Below are 21040 nucleotides of genomic sequence, written 5' to 3'. Positions count from 1 at the left end.
TGAGGCACTTTGAATTAAAAACACATTGGAAAGACCAACTAATGCTGGCAGTTTAATGACTCTCCCTCCATCCCACAAACAGTCACTTTCTTTAGTCAGATTACCCTTTCCTTTTAAGGATTTGTTACTATTAGATGAGCAATGTAATAATTGCAGTATGAAATACAGCAACAGAAACTTGCAATAAAGCTAGGTTAAGGTTAACATATTTTGTTTGAAAAGCTTGGTTCGTGCTGTTATTATCTCTTTTCATAAGCTCATTTGTTTTGTACGGAATTAAGCTGTATGTTTTTGTTTTGAAATTCACTGTTCATATTCATTTATGTTAGTAACAGAAGTCTTCAGGTACATTTTAATATCACAGTATAGTAATTGCTACTTGTTCGTGAAAGAGGAACATAATTTAAAACAATAGATGCAGAATGTGAAATCATTTATTCGCATCTTGGTATCTGTTTTTTTGATTGTTCAGAATTTACAGGAAAAATATATAACCGCAGATATTTTCCACCTGCTGTATTATACTGGTTTTGTAATTTATTATGTTTGAAAAAGCATAGATATTAATTTGCGTTTTGCTGTGAAAGAAGAGATCTATTTAGCTTATAGAATCAGAGATCTTGGGAAAGGTTTCTGGGAAAAACCTAAAGTACAGTGATTTGACCGAAAGACTGGGTGTGTTCCTTTAGAATTTACAGAAGCTTATTTATAGACCTGCATAAACCTTCAGTTATGTAGCCTATTAGAAGTATAGGGTTTGAAAATGGAAGGACTGAGAACACCCTGTTAATGTCTTTTCCTTACATTTGGGTTTAATAGATGAGTTGTTGATGCCAGATATTGTATAAATATCCATCGAAGGACTCAGCACGCTATAGAATTCATGCTAACCACTTTATTAAATAAAAGTACTCATGGTCCTTTTTATAGACAGGTAAAAAGGACAAAGTCTCTATCCCTTACAAAGACTGTAAACTAGGGTTTCAGCCTGCAGTTCAGAAGTAACACAAGAAACATTTGTCAAAGTGCTGAACTAAAAGAAGAGGAATACCCATACTCCTTGATTTAAACAGCTGATTGAAGTCGTGAAGTTGGGAGCAAAGCTTCTCTAGGTTCTCTCTCCAACTCCCAGAGTTTCTGTCTAGTGACACTGTTGGGAACTTGTACTGACCTTTTAAGATAAGAAAATAAATTAAGGAGCTGAAGTTAGGCAGTAGGAATGCTCCCTTTCCCCACATTCCCCAGCTCTCCACCGCATTTGGCTAGTGCGCTCACTGGTGGGAGTCTTAAATTGTTCGATGAGCACTTCTGTGAATAGCTTGAAGTCTGGTGCTGATCAGACTATGGTGTAGACCCTTCATTGAGAAGCACGTGGTAATTATTGGAACCTCTGCTCCTCCTTCCATCTACTCTTCACTCCTCTCCTCCCCTTCCCAAAAGAAAAATGATGATCAGAGAATTTAAACTGTATCCTTAGGTGAGGTTAAGCATCTGTATTTCCCCTTTTGGATAAAGGAGAAAAAAAAGCATCAGCAGTCATTTCTGTGAAGAGATGTGTCTGCCTATTTTAGCTGGCCTTCCTCTGCATCTGGGGGTCTCTAGAGACAGAGAACAGCAGTGCTGACATCAGCTTGCAGGGGCCTGCCCCAAGACTTTTTTGAGCCAGCCCATGATCTGCAAGTCAGTGCAGCTTTGCATTTTATGTTTTACAAGCAGGACTGCCATGTTGCAGTTGCTCTTGTCTTACCCCATCTTCTTCATTTTTCTCAAAGATGGATTGATAGCCCAGAGAGGATGAGCCACGCCAACAGACTCAGCACACCAAATTATAGTGGTGCCTTCTGTAGTTTTGGTGACTTCCTATTTTAGATGTGGAAAATGCCAATCCTGTTTGCAACGTCCCCATCATCCCCAGAACTAATAAGAAATGGCAGAGCTGTGCTATCTGGTGGCCTAAAGCAAAGCTTTTCTTTTCTTTCCAAAGTACAGATACAGATGGACACTTTGAAGCAACTTCCTTCAGCTTCCTTCTTCACCTTATTTGTCTCCCCAGACTGAGTCATCTGCAGTCCATTTCAATGAATATACAAAAATTATTTCAAATTATCACTTGAAGGTTTGAGAATTTTGTTCCCCTACTCTTGAGTCTGATATCTCGGAGACTGACATGAGGAAGGGAGAAGAAGTTTTCTGGTTATCCACCTTCCCCCTTCAGTACAGACAAAACCTAATTTCCTGTGTGATTTTGATTTGGGTTTGGATCAAAGGCTTTGTGTTGTAAGATGAACTATTCACACATCTTATTTATTGATTTAAATTCAGTTTGGTTTATAGAGCTGGTAAACGAACATCTGTATATAATAGTTGTCTTTGTCTGAGCTTTCTTTGTAGTGAGTTTATGTAGAATGCGTGTATGATTGTGTGTGTGTGTGTGTGTGTGTATAAGGCACATTCTTCTGACGTATTGGGTATTCTTTTGATTTTTGTGAAAGCTTACAAACACAAACCAGATTTTTTTTTCAACAGGGGAAGCAACCCTTTGCTTATTCAATAGCGGTGCACAGCAGTTGTTTGAAGTAAAATCTTTTCAGGAGGAATATCATTCCTGGTTTATAGGTCAGACTGTTCAACAAGGTGAGTAATATAACGTATCCTTTCCCCAACTGTAACTAATGTTGATATTCAGACCTTCTCTCTCTCTTATAATAAATTTACAGGTGTTTCTCCTAGTTGTTGAGGCATGCTGCATCACATCCCCACCTTCTGACACACTCGTTTACCGTCTGGACTTAACCAGGGCTGGGGGCTTTGTGGTCTCCTTTTAAAAGGCTGCCTTTGGCAGCCTCAATTAGACAGATGTTCATTTGTCTTTGGCAGGGGGAGTCATTCAATTGCATTTAAACTGAAATGCCATAAAGTACTTAGCTTGCCTTGTCAATCAAACAAGCAAATCCTCCATGTAAGTAAAATATATTTTATTCTAGGGGAAAGAAAAGGGGCTGGATGGCCTGAGCTACCTAAGCAGAGCAGTGTGTTAGAGCTCCAAGCATTGCGATGTATGTTATTGCTTTTACTTATTACTCTAGTCTCTTGTGTGAGTGCTGGGATCTTAAGATGGGGCTGCTGTCTGAAGGTGCCATTTCAGAGTTTTGTGACCTGAAGTGAGCTCATCTATAGAGTCCCAGCTATTTCCTGATCCTAGCTTGACTTTCTGAGTATGAGGCAAGGGACTTATGTAACTGCTCGTAACAACTGTAGCAATCCTTTATCAAAGGATGTTACTGGAGTATTGTTTCTCCCTGAGGCTGTCCATAGATCAAGCAATAGGTATTAATTCAGGAGATAAAGCTATACTTGTTTTGTCCTTTCTTTAACTAGAAAAAGATCATTTATAATAATAAATAAATAAAAGCAACCCCACCAGAGATATGCCTCCTTTAATGGTAATATCCCAAAGCATGCGTTAACTTTTAAACGTCCTTTGCAGGTGCATATAGCAATGCAAGTGGTATGTCTGTGAGCTTTGCCTTGCTCCATCTGGGGGTGAGCCAAGAGACTGCGTCTGCTCCCTGCTCCCAATTATGTCCACATTGTATTCTCCCCCTCCCTTTCTAACCTCTATTTTGGCCTTGGGAAATAGTTGCCTTAAGGAGTCATCACCTAAGTTTTCTTTAAGAGATACAGGGGAAAAATTGTCCCTGAATGTTAGGGCTGCTGCATTTCTGAAATGCTCAGGGGAAGAACAAAACACAAAAGCTGTGTGTTTGCAGTTAAAGCAAATTATGTAGTTACCTGCAAGGAAGGGCAGAGGGCTTTATAAACCTACAGTGTGTCTGTGTGCTGGAGGTGCAGTGGAAAGCATTTACATAGGAGCTTTGGGAAAATGACTGGTGTTTTTTTCTTCCAGTTTCGTTATCAAAACTTTCAGGTTTGCGAGTAAGAAGTCCAGGTGCTTTCTTTGCTAATGGCTGTGTAGTTGAGATTGAGAACACTCTTTGCCTGATCCTTGTCCAGGGAATATATCTTCTTGTGGCCAGGGACTTCACACGTGGTAGTACTAGTTCACAAACTCACTTAGCTGGAGAAAAATTCCAGCCCCTGAATGCCTAAAATTCATCTTGGTTTTGCTTGAATGTGCTGATCTGTATCGGTTTGTCATAAATGCACAGTGCCTTATGTTTTTCTGTTTCATCCAGCTCACACTGAGCACTAGACCCACTTTTGGAGACCATCACCTTTAGGCTTAAGTTTTGACTACAGAATTGCAAAAGGGGGTTGGCAGAGGGCAGTGTTAAGAGTCCACTCCTTGTTTCCCAGGAGTCATTTAGGATCCTTGAGGATTAGCCTGTCATAGAAGGACTCCTTGATGTTCTCTCTGGAGAGAATAAATGAAATTAACTTTGGGATAAATGTGGACTGGATCTCCAAGCTAATCTGACTATATGGATTTATGCAGAAACCTCATGGAATGCATCATGTTAGTAACACAAATGTTAGACTGGGGTATCCGCTTTGCCCAAACCACCTTCTTCCCACCACATATTTGTCAGTTTCAGAGCCATCACAGTAGGATTCATTTTCTTTAATTATCTTAATCATGTGTACTAAAATTACTCCATTTCTATTTGCTTTTGGTTTGCTAATTGATGTCAAATTGTCATCAGTTATTGGATCTCACTCGTGCATTTCCTTCATATTGCATTGTTTGCAGTTATCTGCATTTATATGAAAGGCCTGACTAAGCCACTGTCCTGCAATGAGCAGCACCTGTATGGGCAGAGGTGTCTGTTTTAATGGGAGACCAAGGCCTTCCCTTATCTGCAATTTTGAACACACTGAGCTGTATTTTCTGATCTATTTAAGTTTGTTTTGTTCTATTAAGAAACTGCATGGACATTCTCCCCTTGCAAATGATATCTCTTGCCTTTGTAAAGCAGGCAGAGGCAGCCCTAACTGATCAAGCTCTTGAAATTATTTTTTCTATTATGTCTTCTGCCAGCACAGCATCACTTGCCCAGTATTTGGGGTGGAGTATACCAGGCAGAACTGATGTACCAAAACAAGGGTCTGTTATGCCCAATTCTGCCAATAGAGGGCAACTTTAATTTTGCTGTTTTTAATATAGTCCAGAAAACAACAAAACTGAGTAAGAGTGTTTGAAGCCAGCAAACCTGCAGCAGAGCTTGTGCTTTGGTTTGGCACAGCTGACAATTGAGCTCTCTCTGCATTTTTAATATAAAGTCACAATAACTATTTTCCTTCCTGTTTTATTGAAATATTGAAATATTTTATGTAAAAAAAAAAAAAACCTTCCTCCCACCCACCCCCCTGAAAAACATCCTTACAAAAAAAAAAAAAAAAGGTTAAGCAACATACTTGTGCTTCTTGGTGCTAAGCTTTCTTTTACATGTCTGTCACTTAGATGGGCGTCTACTGTTTGTGACACCGATGGATCCCTTATTTCTGATACTTTATTACCTTATAAAGGCAGACAAAGAGGTAAGCCCACTTTATTTTTTCACTGGAATTCTTAGGTGAAAATGTTATTGCTGACTTCATTTTCTGCAGAAGGTATTTTAATTTTATAAAGAGGAAACAGGGACTTCCATGTTATGGGAAATTTAATTTGTGTTTAGAGCAGAGATGTCCACCACAGAAGTATTTTTGTTTTCATCAACTTTTCTTGATCAGTAAAGTATGTTCAAGGAGTCACCTTGCAATCCGAACAAATACTAATCCTCTCTGTTTGTAAGAGAAGCAGAGAATCTCTTTTGTCCTTTTGTGAGAGCCTATCCCTGAGCTATTGAATTTAAAGTGATCCGATGTCATCAGAATAAAAAAAAAAAAACTAGTCCCCATTCTGCTGCATCAGTAGATGAGTCATTTTGGGGAAGAGAGGAAGAAAGAAAGATGATTTGGATGCTATGGGGGAGGAAGAAGAAACATTTCTGTGGCAGATTGATTTTAGAAGTAAAAGCTGCCTTTTTAGAAACAGTATTTGCAGAGATGGTTATCATAGAATGGCAAAGCGATGATCAAGTATCCAAAAGATAGATAATTAATAAGTTGGTTCATCACAAATGTTGCAAAACCTCATGTAAATTTAAGAAGTATCTCAATAGGCATAGGCAATGCTTTTGATTTATTGGTTATAATCTTCTGCCTGTGAACAAAAGGGCATAAAAGAAAATATAAATGTCTATCCTTGTTTCTTATTTGATGGAGACAGTAATTTCACTTTATGCATCCTAAGAGCTTTTCTTCTAAGAGCATTTCTTATAAGGTTGCTTGCTATTTTCTGCTTTAGGTTGCAAGTAGAGAATGCAGGAAAACAATTTTTATATGCTGAAGAAATAAAGTCCTGTTAGAGATTTTTAATAGTGGTCTGTTGCTCTATAATTATTTTTAAATTTTTTATGCTATAGTGTGTGAAAATGTGTTCTGTATTTCTGTGGTTTATTCCTGCCTCAGGGTGGCCCATGAGAAGTCAGTTCACAGCAGTAGTTTAGTTGTTTCTCTGCATACTATGTACTTGCATTTAGCATCCCTTTGAAAGCTTTATACCAAACTTAAATTATGGAAATAGTAAATCTCCTCTGTCTATGTGATAGAGTGCTGAGGCAGCCTGAATAAAGGAAGAACATTGCTGCTCTTTCTGTGCATGGAAAGAGTCCTGTATTGCCCTTTACTTCCAAAATACCTGGTTCTGGGAGGGTTTTCTAGGCCAGACATGGTGCCAGATCAGTGCACGGAGCTGGTCTGGGTACCAGATCAGGACAAATGCATTCCTGCAGTGCCACGTGCAAATTAGCGTATTCTCCAGTAAAAGGAAGTCTTGAGGACTGTGGTCCAGATACCTCATGTGAAACTAGCTTGAATGCAGCACCGTTGTTTCTGGCTTGAACTAACGGGGACGTTAAGGTTCCCACTGGGTAGTTTTGAATCATCCTTTGCACCATTCTTTGGTTCTGATAGTGTAACGCAGGGTTGTCTAAGCGTCCCTGGGCACAGCCAGCTTCTGTCCAGCAGACCTTCTTAGCTTAGGCTCTGTGCCACTGCACAACGTGAATGTTGGCTATATTCCTTCTAGGCACAAGCCGGCTTGCGCAGGTAAGTTTTCTACGGGTAATAAAAGAGTTGATTGCAGCTTTATTGCTGCCTCTTACAATCTTCCTTTTGCCATTGTAATTTTGTCTTTTCCATAGGAAAAAATTAAAATCTGTTTTGTTTTGTTTTTTTACCTGATTTAACTGTGGATGGTTATTTTTATTAGGCCTCTGACTGTCTAGTAGGAGGATTGATTAATAATGAAAGCAGTTTACCCAGGTGTTTTTTCATGCTGACCAGTGTAATGATTTCACCTTTGGCTCCCTGAAACCATGCACTCTCTCAGAATGGAGAGCTCACTGAGTCTTTGTACTGATGCGCTAAAGGATCTCTCCAAGGGGAAGGCTGCCAGTTGTGCCAAACTGTGCTGAATGATTATGCATTATTTGGCAACAGCAGGGTTTGTTTGATGGTTCTGTCATGTGTGGGGCTATTTAAGTTGTGCCAAAATTGCTTTATATACATACTCTGGCCAAACTGGAATTGACTTTGCAGAGGTGAAAGGTTAATACCGTGTGCCAGAAGCTGCCCTGCTCCTTTGAGATTTATCTTTATGGAAGGAAAAGCAAAATTTGAATGGAAGTTATGACACTGGGTTTAATCCAACAGGTTTTGGTCTAAACACTATTGGCACACACTAACTACTGTGTCTTCTCTCATCTTCCAAAAAATCCCCCTGTACTTCACATTAGTTTCTCCCCATGTTGTTTTAAATATGGGCTTTTAAGTGCATTAATTGAGGAGTTAAGCATTTTGCTGATATTTACTGGTTTGAAATAAATATTTATAGTTGCTTTGTAATCAGTTTCTGAATGTAACATGTGGTACCATTTGAAATATGACCTTCTGTAAATACTTTATTTTAAAGCCATGACTACTGCATGCATATATATGCACACACACACATATATTTTTTTTATATATGGCTTAAGAACGGCTTACTCTTAGTCTGTTGTTATTTATGATAATGTTTTTAGAATCCTTTTGATGTTTTTTCAGAAAGGAAAGTTCCAGCCACTGGATCAAGTTGTGCTAGATTCTGAGTTTCCTTGCTGCTCATTGTTGTTGAAGTGTACAGATGTTAAACAGTCCATACATCATGTAACAGAAGAAAAAGGTAAAAAAAAAAAAAAAAAAAAAAAAAAAAAAAGCTGGGTTTATTAGTTCCGCTAGTGAACTCAAATATAAGCAATAGTTTAGACTGTGCAAGGTGAAGTTCTTCTGAATGACCACTCTGCTAGGAGAGGAGAAGCCACTTCTTTGCCAGATAGATTTAAGACTGGTTCCGTGTGTCTTTAAAGTTATACTGCTGTGTGCTATACAGTTGTGTTGTTAGTACTAAAATAAATTTGTGTTGTCTCCTTTCATTTTGGTTGGGCTATATTTGCAGAATGAAGGGTGAGCTCAATTTTGTTCTTTGTATGCTTGTGTTTTAGATGCCAAGTCAAGCTTGTTGAGCTGGCCTTTAGAAGAACCTTTTTTTTGTTCATTAAAATGGATACGTTTGGGGTGACGAAAAATACTGTGCATACTTTCTCTCATCTCACTTGACCTTCTAAGTCTGTGTTAGCCATCTAGACATTTTCTATATATTTAATGGTAGAGAAGAAGTACTTCTGAAAAATGGTTCATTCATCTATCTTATTTGGCTTTCTCAGGCTGGGAAGAATCACCATTTGAAGGGTATCTTTCCCTCAGATGACTACAGATGGAACCTAGACTCCTATGGTTAGGTGGGGTGAATCCTGCCACTGTTGTCATTTGCACAGTGCCATTTTTCAGGATGGGGCAGTACTGTAAAAGCAGAAGCTTATGTTTAAAAGTCTTCATTGCAGTATTGTAAATGGTAATATGTGGATCTCGGATTATCTGCTGTAGCTCTAAAGTAGTTCTGCAGGCTTGTTGCTTGGTGGTATAAAAAGGATAAACTGGTCAGAGCTGGCTTCTTAGGCCTTATTGTATATGCTGTGAACTTTCTTTGCCTTTGACTGAAAGTTGCACAACTAGTCTAGTGTGGAAGAAGCGAACCGCTGTCCACATGGCCCTTTTTCTCCCTCTGTAGCAGAGCATTCAAACAATAAATAGGCAAAAGCTGGAGAAGGGTGAATATGCTGCTGAGAAAGGCAAGCGGTTTTCTAGCTTGGCATAATTTGGTGTTGTGGACTTTGTGTAATTTGGTGTGTGTTCAAAGACTTACAGTTTTTTTAAATAAGAACTTTGCTTGGGATATATAAGTGTGTATGAGAGAAAACCTAAATGGAAAAAAGTAGTTAAGTATCAATTCTATGTATTTTGCCCTCAACCTTTGTCCAGAATTCCCTTTGCTATAGAGGACTTTCATTTTATTTGAGGACAATGTGTGATCTTTAGTGAAGAGAAAGGAACATTACATAATTTTCACAGCTTTGCAGACCTGCAGAAGATGGAAGACTTCAGTTTTTATATTTGGTCCTTCAGAGAGCATTGTCTTTCTGTTGTGCTGACTTCCTGATAGTGAATGGAAGTCTAACTGTACAGGAAAGGGTACAGGAGTCTGAGAACATGGATTCTCTGTTGGGTTTCCCTTTTCTTCTCTACCACCAAGTGAAAAACAACAGAACTCTCTGACCCCTATGTGTGTAGAGCTGCTCTAAGGGGTTGAGGTATACAGATTAGAAGCCAGAGATGTTAGGAATTTGCTTTCACAAAGTGCTCAGCCCTTGTCACTGGTACCTACGAGAAGAAATGCTTAGGTGTTCTACAGGTAGCTGGAAAGTGGCTGAGACAGGATGTTGGAGGAATAAACACCCTAATAAGAAATAAAACACCATACCTCTTTATTGCTGCATAGAACATCAACGTGGAGAGGTGTAAGTTTTCCCTGAAAGATTTAGATGCATGAATTTAAATTTTTCCTGTATGAAATGGTGCATATGTAGTAATGTGAAGCAATTGCTTCCCCCAAAAATCAATTTGAACTTAGAATAGAACATGTTCCCATTGAAAGTAATCATCTTATCTGTTGCGTGAAAGGGAGGGACGGAAGGCCCTTCCTTATCTTTATAATTTACGTTTGCCTGCCAGAGCCCCCCCTCTTTGAGGACTTTCCCTGAGACAGTTTCGCAAAGAAAAAAAAGAATAAGGTTTTATTAAAGCGACAGATACAACAGGTTCGGAATTGCCGTTGATAAATGCACTTGCTGCTACAAATTTTCTTTCTATGAGCTCAAACTAACAATTAAGCGCTTTCAATAATAATATATTTTCCCGGGTAACGTCCAACGTTTGTCGGAGGCGCAAGTCTTACCAAAGAGGCGTCCCTGTTTGGGGGAGGGGAGAAGGAGGCTCGCTCGTCAGCAATCTCCAGTGAACAGGTCGGCGGTTCAGTTTTCTTCCCTTCCAAAAACTTTAGTGAGCTATCCTCTGTTTTATAGTTGCTGAAGGTGGGATGTGGAAGCGCGGCAGACATACTTCATTGGCCAGATTGCCATTTGCGCGGTTGTTGGGGGTATGTCCCCCTTATTTACATATCATTATGCAGCAAAGGGCGTGATTTTTAATATGGTAAGCAGGGATAATGAGGCTGGGGGTACTATAGGTCAACAGTTAATCTGTGAGCAGCAATTATTTTTTTGGGATGCAACCCTTTGTGGTCAGGGGAGGACTGTGATACCTCCATATCGCTCCCTCCTCCGCCGTGCAGCTGGAACAAACTGTCTGGCCTTCACCAGCTAGTTCGTTACTCATGTTGCAAAAGGGTGATGTACTTTGGCTGCCATGTACTGTTTTTCCCGTGTGCCCCCTTATCTTTCTCCCTGAATTCTCTCTTGTTCCCACATTATCTTAAAAGGGGAGTAGAAAATTTGTGCAGCAAAACAATTGTTACATTTTGCTGGGACTGAGATAGTTGGAATTGTGTGCTGCTGTGATACTCCTGGATTTCCAAAGAACCTTCAGAAAGCATTAAGTTATATTCAGTATCACTGGGAACAAGCAGCCCTTTTCTTAGGGTGAGTTATGACTTTTGAGAAGGCTCGTCTGAGACAGATGCATCTCAGTTGCAGTTACTTTCTGCTTTTGCCTTCCCATGAAGTGCTAAATGCTTCCAATAAAAACTAATAGTAAAGTTGTAGGCAATTGCTGTCCCCTACAATTTGTCTGATACTACCTAAGGCGCTAAGAGTGGGGGTACTAGTGTTCCACTCACCAATCCGAGAAGGTCAAAAATCTTGCTGTTGAGTTGAGAAGCTCAAATAGGAATATAGGGCAAGGACAGGAATTTTTTTTTTGGAAGGGCACTTCCAATGAACAACTGTGCTATCTTTGGGCAATATTTATGTTTTCCTCTTAACAGCAAAGGAAAATTTTTAAAAATATCAGTCTTTGCCATAGAAAAGGTCTTACCTCCTGTTCTAACCTCTGTTTCCATTCTGGAAATCAGATTTGCAGTTGTTATCCACCAGAGCATCCTCTGAAAGCGCACTCCATTAGACAATTGAAAATGCCTTACCTCTTGGTTTTGATTTTTGCTTTGTTGTTTTTAATAACATATTGTATATGCCTACAAGCTTGGGTTGCCTTTTCAACAACTGATATTAACCATTCAGTAAATTATTTTCACTTCCTGTTCTTTGTTTTGAAATGTAATGTAAAAATTGCTGTTGACATTAATACTGTACACACATATACACACTGGCTGTACATGATGTTCTTGGATGCCCCGAACATGTACCTGCTGCTTCTTGTCTTTGGTTTGGTTTGGTTTGGGTTGAAAGTACCAGCAATGTGGCTTGTTCTTTAGAAATTTTTTTGTATTCATATAACACCAAAATACTGTTATGCGACAACCTCATTGGAGCTTGCCTATGGTGCATAAATCACCCTTCTGTTCAATCTGTTTCTCTCTCTTTGATATTCTCATGTCTGTTATTACCTGTAAAAAATATCAATATTATGACTAATGTACTCTTTTTAAGAATACTTGTACTTTTCTAGCTGTATGACCTGTTGTCTGCTTTGTAGCCTCTCTTGTTTAGGGCGTACAGTCCTAGGGCAAGAAGTATCTGTTGTGTTGAGTCTTCTGCAGCTCTGATCTGTTTGGCAGAACCTAACAACATAATTATCTAACTCTTAATTTAATCTCAAGGCATTTAACATCTGTGTAACAAATTCTTACCCTAGAGCACTCAAAGTTTGCACTTACTGGATTAGCAGAAAGTCTGCCTTCTCTGGCCTCCATGGTGAAGAACAATGAAAATTCATTTTGCTGGATAAAATTCCCATTTACCTGCTTTAGTAGTTGGGGAAAGGGTGTGTTCCAGCTGGCTAAATCTGGGTGAGGCAGGTTGTTTGCTAATAAATTCAAATACAGAGTAGCGAGTAGAACAGAGAAGGTTTAAGAAAAGTGTTATGAACTCCAGTTCCAGAGTGTTACTCTGTTTCATTTTGCAAGGCAAAAACTGCACTATGATCTTGTCTGATGTGATTAACATGAAGAGCCAAGAAAACTTACCTGATTAGAATAACTAAGTAATATTGCCAAGCTTGTATTCCCAGAAGGTAGGAAAAAAGGGGGCCATATGAGTTTCTGAGTTATGGAAAACACTGAGAAAATGGATGTTAAAATGTGCTTTAGGCAGTTTGCTCAACAATACATCAGGGAAACTTCCAAGTCTACATAGCGATTACCCGATCGCTGAACATATTATTTAATTGTAGAACCACTTATATTCCATCTGTATTTCTCAAACCCAGTCTTTCCAGATGTCTCAGACCAGTTTTATAGGCACCAGACACATTAGGGAACAAAAGGCTTTCCAATACATACTCATATTATCAAACATAGTCGCTAACTCTCACCAATATCAAATGTGCATCACATGTTAAATCCACATTCCAATATTGAATCCTTTTGTCAGCAGTTTATGACTTTCATAACTTGTTTTAATTCTTCAGAGGTCTCAAATATTGTCAGTTTCTAGAGTTTAATAGTCAAAACTGTCAAGCACACAAAATATTTTCAAACAAAGTGATCTCTGAAGGGTTTGGTGTAATTATTTTTCACATATTTTAATGAAAATGGCTTCACAGTTCTGCATTTCCTTTCCTAACTGAGTCACTCTGAATCATGCTGTTGTGGGGGAGTCTGCCTGAGAATCTGGACTAGAATTACTTTTCAGCACGGGTTGGGGGATGGTGGCAGGAGGATGTCCCTTCCTCGAACTTTCTCAGATAAGAGAGGAATCCATGAATCGTACTCACTGTACTTGGACTTAAACCATGTTAGCTCTTCGAGAAGCAGGTTTGTGTATCCGGAGTCTCTCCCCCATTTTCTCTGCTTCTTTTCTTTCAGAACCATTTAGAAACATTTAAGTCCTAAAGGCTGCAGCCAGCTATGTCACAGCTAACTACTTTACCTGAAACTCATCAGCTTCATGAAGCAAAGTTTACTAGTGCTTTTTCCTTTTTTGTGCTAAAGAATTTTTGCTTTTTACTCTTCTACAACCACTGAGATAAAGTTTAAATCTATCTAGTATGCAGCTTTCCCCAACCTTTTCATATCCCCTGCCATGCATACAAAAAGAACACATAATAGTTAGATGTTTGTATGCAATTTGAAAGAGCCAAAATAAACCCCAAAGAAGGAAATGCTGAAGGAATCATAAATAATGTGTTGTTGATTGTTTGCAAAGGGGAAGAAAGAAACTCCATGAACCCAGCTTTGGAATATGAAATTGGATCAGTAAATGACATGAAACAGATGTAGGTATTTATGGGAATGGTATACAGGAGATTAAAACTTATTGAAATACCTGTTGAAGAATAAGATTGAAACACAGGCGGCTCTAAAATCTCCTATGTAATCTTATTAGGCATTTCACTCCATCTCCAAAACGTAACAGTCTGTGAATTAATACTCAGTAATTTTTATCATGAAATTTCTATGAGCCTTTGTAGTTTGTTTTTTTTTTTCCTTTTGCCTCATCATCCTGAGCTCACATACCTCCAGATAACTGATCACATGTGAATAGTGAATGTTTGTGGTACCCTAGTTATCACAGGGGAAACACTTTCTGAAATTCTTACATCATCAAGTTAATTTACGTTGCTCAATAAATCATAAATGAATCATATACTTCCTCCCACAAGGAGTGTGTTTCACTATTTTGAATTCTGGGTTTTCTTTTGACATATTAAACTATGTAAAAGGGGGATGGAAGTAAATGCTTTGCTGTAGTCACCCTGTGAAGTGAGAGGGGGGAGTTGATAGGAAAAGGGATTACTGAAAGGACAGGTGGTTTATCTTCACTAACCATCTCTCTCTTGGCCCCATTACTAAGTGCTGGAATTCATAAAGTAAAGATCTAAGGCTTTTCTTTTCTTTTCTTTTCTTTTCTTTTCTTTTCTTTTCTTTTCTTTTCTTTTCTTTTCTTTTCGGCAGTCATGGACCCAGCATTTTATGTTACAAACTGGATAGTTAAAATGACCAGTCTGGTGATACAGGGCAGTAAAGGCTTGACAAACTACAAAAGCTTGAGAAGAGTCGTAATCTATGGAGCCTAGGATTACACATATATAAATAAAATATATGCTTTGGTGGATTAGAGCCTAATTAGAGAATTGTCAAGTTGTTCAAACTTGTGAATATCAGCTTAGTCTGTTTATTTTTCCATGTTTTCAATATTTTTGAAACTTACTACCCTGATATCAAACAAGTGCAAGCCACAAATTAACTTCCATACTATATTTGCATCTTACAAGGTTTTAAATGTATTGAAAATGCAATCTAAACCACTCATAACTTTTCTTCCCCTTATTTGGTTTATCTCAGAGATTGGCAGTCAGAAATTTCACAAATACAGTCAAGAGAAGACATTGAAATGGTTAAAGAAAAAGGTATTATGATTTTCTTTTGCTTTAAAATTTGCTATTTGTTCAAAATGAAAATGCTTATTAGCTTGTCCATATCTGTATTTGAGTCATGTAGCATGCCTCAGTTCAAGGTCCATGTCCCATCCAAGGACAGACACTGCCTTAAAGCTGTTGAACTTGGGAATGTGAGGAAGTATTATGGAAATGCCAAGTTTGTTACAGTTCTCTTTTTGGTGGCAATGGCATGTAAGGGAATCATGGAGGAGAGGTGGGGGCAGAGGAAGGAGCTGAAGTGAGCTGAAGTGAACTATAACTGTATTCTGTACACTTTGCGCAAGGTGAGGGGCTTCATCCACTTCATAGATGGGCTAGAGGGAGGCTTCGACTGTTCCCCCTCACAACTTTTAAATCCTACCATGCAGTAAAGCTGCATAGGTATACCTTGGTTTTGTGCTATAAATGTGTTCCCTCATGAAGTCTTGGTGGTATCTCCCAGATTGGTGCTGGTATGGTTGCTGCTATCCTGATCCCATCACACTGTTAGAGAAGCTAGTACAGTATGCTGAAAAGAAATTCATACTATAGCTAAGGTTGGTGTAGTCTATGCTTTGACATAAAGATGAATCTCATTTTACACACACACGTGCGTCCCTACTACAATGGGCCTACATAGGAAAAGACTGTATGCATCACATGATACAAGGAAGCCTTGTCATTTAAATTAGTCAGCCCAAGCACAAAATCTATTCTGCTTTCTGCCATAATGATGGGGCTGTGGAAAAACGTTACTTTTCTTTCCTGTTAAAAGAAATTGCCTTTTATGGGCTGGCAGGAATACTGCATGGCTGTGGTAAGGGACAAATACAGCAGAGAGTCAAGTTGAGGCATTGAAATATCTTCTTTTGCAATGAATGCTTTCATATTTATGTTTGAACGGGTACCTGTTTGTGTTGTTGAAAATTCCTTGTTCTGCCAATGATTTCTGGGTCAGATCCAGTATAACAGTGCCGTTTAGTGTCCCGAAACTTAGGTTGCCATCAGGACTGCCTTTGCAATCCAGCTGAGCACAAGCATTCTCTGTTCTCCTAACAGGTGTATCTCTCACCTGTATAATCATGGCTGTTGCATCTGAATTGCTCAGCTCATCTTAGGGTGCTGCAAAACTGGTACTGTGTTGCCAAGGCAACATGTTCAAAGACATGCTAGTTTCTTTGGGGTTTTTGAGCTCATATGCTAGTCATTACAAATGTATATTAAATTTCACCACAGTCCATAACTTGAGTGTTTTATGTGCTTGAAACAAAATTACAAGAGCTTTGTCACTGCATTAACATGTGCATAACAACACTGATACAGACATTTCATTCTGTGGTTTCCTACAGGTCAATCAAACAGTGAAAGCACTTAAAAGCAGCAATGTAACTGTAGGTGAAAGGGTACAGTCAGCTACATTTATCAGCGGTAAACAAATCACAGATGCTGAAGAAGGTAAGAAAACTAAGCATTGTAATGAATTGTATTTTTGTGCAATAGCATACCTCAAGATAAAACACATGGTTAGAATCTAAAACTTACTGAAAATGGCCTTTGCCATAAGCATATTCCTTACACAGAAAAATCCATACATGTTGTGACTGTGTGTCTTGACTGTTCTGAGTTCTTTGATATCTTCATCAGGCAAAGTTGTAATTAACACTAGATCTTTGCTGGGGTTCTTTTAGCTTCTCCTTAGTTCAGGGAAGGGACATGTGTTATCAGTGACATATATGTGGAAGTGCTTTGCTGAACTGAGACCGTTTTGGACAATATGGCACATGCATATAACACATATGAATATTCACACAATAAGTGTGACTGTATTGGAACAGACATTTTTTAGTATTATTAGCATGCAAATGTGCTTCGTAGAATTCTCCAAAAAGAAGAGATCTTAGGAAGTTATAGGCTGCATGCTTCTGGCCCAAATATGAATATTTTATATGACAAATTTTTAGAATTACGCAAGTGTGTGCTTATTAAGGGTAAAAACTTTAATAATGTGTATATTAAATCTCCCTGAAAGTGAGTGTTGTAGTACAGTGTAGTACCAGTACCATAGTGCTGGTACTAAAAAGTCTAAAGTAATCCTGTTTGCTTCTGGTCACCTTTTTCCTGGGGAGGGCAACATCCTGAATGTCTCTGGGTTATGAAGCTGTCTAGAGGAATCTACCTGAAAATGGACTCTACTAAGAAAATACTGTGACATGTTAATGAAAATTAAGAGAGTTTAGAACAAGATGAGCAAAAGCAAATTATTTCTGATTACTAAGACATTCAGAAGTCTGCCTGCAATTGAAAAATAAGGAGAAACAAAGCAACTTGCTGACGAAGTGGAAAATGAGTTACCCAGTAATGATATCAAAGGAAACAACATAAATGAGATTTAAGAGGCAGCTAGACAGTTTTATAGAGCAGAGATTATAATATATGGTTTTTGAAAAGAGAAAAAGCTGCAAAACTTATAAGTGTCTTTATCTTTACAGTAGCTTTTTATCCTTTTCCCGACCCCCTCTTTTTAAAGGAGGGGAAAAATGACCTGTCTTGACAGTGACAATCTTGACTGTACTTAAATATTTTATCTCTGAAATTTGTAATTAAATAGCTAAATTACAGTGTTTTTTTCTGCCTTCCTCCTTGCTTATACTAGCATGTATATACTTGTCTTCTTAAAATGTTTTAGAATTGAAAGAGCAGCACTGGCTTGGGGAATATTGGGGGTTAAAAATAGCTAAGTTTTGGAGGCAGTCCCACTGTATGTAGTAAGGTGAATGACAAGAAGTCAAATGGACCTTACCCAACACTTATTTTTAATAAGCCTAATTTTCTTGTCTGGTCCTTTCACTACCATGACAGTGCAATTTGTTTCTGTTCAGAACTGCTTGCAGAGGGGTATTATGAAATTTCAATACCCTATAAATGTATGGGTATTTGTAGTTAGTATCTACAGATGTGGTAGGACAAAAACTTGGGGGGATATAATGAGTGCCAAGGAGGAAGGATGGAAGGTTTGATATTTGGGACCTGAGTATTTTGTTAGGAAGACAAAGAAGGGATATGTGCAAATATTCCTGATGTTTGACAGGAGGCTAATAATGAAGCAAGGCTGGGGTGAGAGTGCAAAGTCCCTGGAAGGCAAACAATGGTATTTTAAAATGGGTAAAGAAAGTCAATGAAGATTGCATCACGGCAAAAAAGCAAAGAAAAAGGATTTTGTGTTTGAATTATAAGAGTAGTTGGCTTGGCCTTACTGTTCAGTATCATAAAGCAAAGAATGTGATGATGAGAATATTTTTCTTAAGAGATAGATTGGACACAGTAAGTGGTGAGGTGAATTTGTCTTGGTTTGGAATCATTTCTTGTTCTCTCCTGCCCCTAAAGTGGACTTGGGGAGTGACAGATACTTGATGAATGTCAGCAATGGAGGGAGAAGAAGTGCAGGAGATACTGAATTTGATGCCAGTCTAGCTGGGATGCATGTGCTGGTTTCAGTTTATCAATGCTTTCTGCTTCAATGCCAATTTACATTGGGCTTCTTAGATAAAAATAGAAGAAACTATCTCTGACATAGAAGAAATAGTTCTTTACTACTCTGAGGCTGGTTTATCATGCGCTTCTGAACTCTCTGAGCATGTAGGAGTATGAACAGCTAGAGCTGGGCTGTTTTAGATGGAATTCAGAGGTGAGATTTTAGCTCAGTGTCTATCTGGCAAATAATTCTTGTACATGGGTAAAGTTACTCGCAAGCAGCCCCCAAAACAGCAACTTTAAAAAATCCAGCCCATGATCAGTAAGTGCTTGTGTAGAATAGGACCAGAAAATGTGTTTTAGGACTTCATGTTATTAAAAGGCCACTTTTTCTTCCCCTCTTTCAGAAAAACATTTATAGCAGGAGTGCCCCGTACTGAAAACAGCTTCTAGTAGTTCATATTTCCACAGATAATTACCCTGTCTTGCCAGTGATGTTTAGATAGGCCTTGGCATTTTCCGTAAAGTACTGAAATGAAGTACAAGACTTTGAAATAGACTCATTGTCTCATCTAATTGTTTTCAGTTGAAGCCAGAAAATGTACTTTAGTACTAAAGCCCTTGCCAAATAATTGTAAGATCCAGATGCTTTAAAATTAATGACTGCGTGTTCTGTTGAGTCAGCTTTTTACTTTTGCAGGTTTTTAAAATTTAATTTCTTCAGAAAAATACTTGATATCTAGTATTCTCAGAAAGTGAACAGCTTTTGTAAAGTACATACAGCAGAGATTAATAACATGTGCTGACAAAGTGAGTGTAGTAAGTCTTTACTTTTTAAATAAACCTACAAGTGTCATATAACATAAACTACTCAACACAGAGAAGCATCACAGTGTATCCTTTAGAAGTCTCTTACTGTTAGCTCAGTCTTATGATTTATGATAGCACACACAGCATGGCTAAGACAGCATGACTGTATAATGTGAATGTTCTTTTTCTCCTCCTTTCCATTCCCTGCCCTGTTCTCGAAGACTATGTACAGTATGCCCATGGGTTAATATCAGAATATATTCCTGAAGATCTGAGTAAGGAGTTATCAAAATACTTAGAGTAAGTATTGCTCCAGCTTCTAGTTTTATGTGGTATACATTAATGATCTTCTGGTCATTTCTATTGAATACTGAAATTTAGTCATCAAGGTTGCAGTGAATGCAGTGAGATTATATTTGCCACACTTTAAAAGTGGTATTTTCGGATGTGAGTTGTGGATGTATTATTTCTATATCGTTTCTGTGATGCTAAAAAGCATGGGCTGGAGGAGAGAGGTAATAATAGCTGAGTCTGTTATGTCTGTTATCCACAGTTTCATCATAAAATCCCAAGCAATTTATCCCCTTTTAAAGGAGAGGAAATGGAAATCCAAAGAGTTAAAGTGGATTGTCCAGAATTGTCAAGCACGAGAAACAGAGCCAGCAATAGAATCCCCATCCCCTGTTCCCTTGCATTCTCAGTCAGTGCTGCTGGTGTTTGCGTTCACGTATCTTACCTGTGTTAGTTCATACTTAAATCTGGAAGGTGAGCCAGGATCCTTGTCCTGGTGTTTGTTCTCTGCCAGCAGACTTTGCTTGAAGCATCACTGGGACCCTGTGTCTGCCCCTCAGTTCAGTTGTATTATTGTGGCCTAGGGGAAAAATGTGCAATTTGCACCTCAGAAGTCTCATAGCATAACAGAGTTGCCATATAATATCACCTTACTAATAATAGTCAAGGTTATCAGAAGTAATGTGGGGTTTTCCTGTTTTGGCTGCCAGACTTAACTTTTAAAAAAGCCCATGGGTTTTTTTGGTGCCTGGCTCTGTTTTAGGTATCTAAGTCAGGCATACAATGTCCATGAGCCACTTTTTAGCAAACAAATGCCATGTGCGAGCAGCTGATATACAAAGCATCTTTTATGGGGAAGGAATTAAGCTTCAGGTTGTGTCATTCAGAAGTTTTATTCAGTTGTCTTCAGTTACACTGCAATCTTCTGTTCTACAGGCTTCCAGAACTCACAAGCCCAGCACCAGAGCCACAGCTGAAGGTAGGATATTAAGAAGAAAGATATTGACGCATATATTATGTTATAGGCTAATTTCTCTGTGTTGTTATTAAAACTAGACTAGGCCAAGCACTGGGTGCGATACAATGAGTAAAATAAATTGGCCTTGTAAAAAGCCAGTCTGAAATAACACAAGAAGGTTAACAGGTACTTTTATATTTCTTATTAAGCAATATTTTGGTTGGTTTTCCTATTTAAAAAAAAGGGGAGAGGAAGAAAGAGACATACTTTATGTTTTTGGTTAGCAGTCTTTTCTTACATGGTTTGCTCATTTAGTTTTATTGAGGTTGATGGGACAATATGACCTCATAGGTTTTCTTTCATACATAATTTATGAGGACCCTGGAAGGGTCCACCAACCATGGTGGATAATCTCTCATACACTGACCATTCTCCACTGTAAGTCTCATTAGAATTTTTATTTCCATTACTTCTCTTGGAAGGCTGTTCTATAACCTCATTCCTCTGATGCTCAGAAAC

General features: G+C 38.5%; 1 protein-coding gene and 1 long non-coding RNA gene across 3 annotated transcripts in view; one reads left to right on the top strand and one right to left on the bottom strand.

Moving 5' to 3' along the window:
* Nucleotides 1-21040, top strand: part of RNASEH2B (ribonuclease H2 subunit B) — a 46982-nt gene that overhangs the window by 13347 nt on the left and 12595 nt on the right. For both annotated transcript variants that reach the window (XM_067291749.1, XM_067291746.1), the window contains exons 3-9: nucleotides 2527-2634; nucleotides 5423-5499; nucleotides 8107-8224; nucleotides 14918-14982; nucleotides 16341-16446; nucleotides 19494-19572; nucleotides 20500-20542. In XM_067291749.1, coding sequence (XP_067147850.1) covers nucleotides 2527-2634; nucleotides 5423-5499; nucleotides 8107-8224; nucleotides 14918-14982; nucleotides 16341-16446; nucleotides 19494-19572; nucleotides 20500-20542 — 596 coding nt within the window. The remainder of the gene's footprint in view (nucleotides 1-2526; nucleotides 2635-5422; nucleotides 5500-8106; nucleotides 8225-14917; nucleotides 14983-16340; nucleotides 16447-19493; nucleotides 19573-20499; nucleotides 20543-21040) is intronic.
* On the bottom strand, nucleotides 962-10985 carry LOC136991298 (uncharacterized). The gene is made up of 3 exons (XR_010883504.1): nucleotides 10394-10985; nucleotides 9920-9967; nucleotides 962-1171 (listed from the first exon to the last, which is right to left on the bottom strand). It is a non-coding gene; the product is annotated as an uncharacterized lncRNA (long non-coding RNA).

This window comes from Apteryx mantelli, chromosome 1 (genome assembly GCF_036417845.1).
Source record: "Apteryx mantelli isolate bAptMan1 chromosome 1, bAptMan1.hap1, whole genome shotgun sequence".
In the NCBI taxonomy this organism is placed as follows: Eukaryota; Metazoa; Chordata; class Aves; order Apterygiformes; family Apterygidae; genus Apteryx; species Apteryx mantelli.
This window is presented reverse-complemented; position numbering and strand designations above follow the sequence as displayed.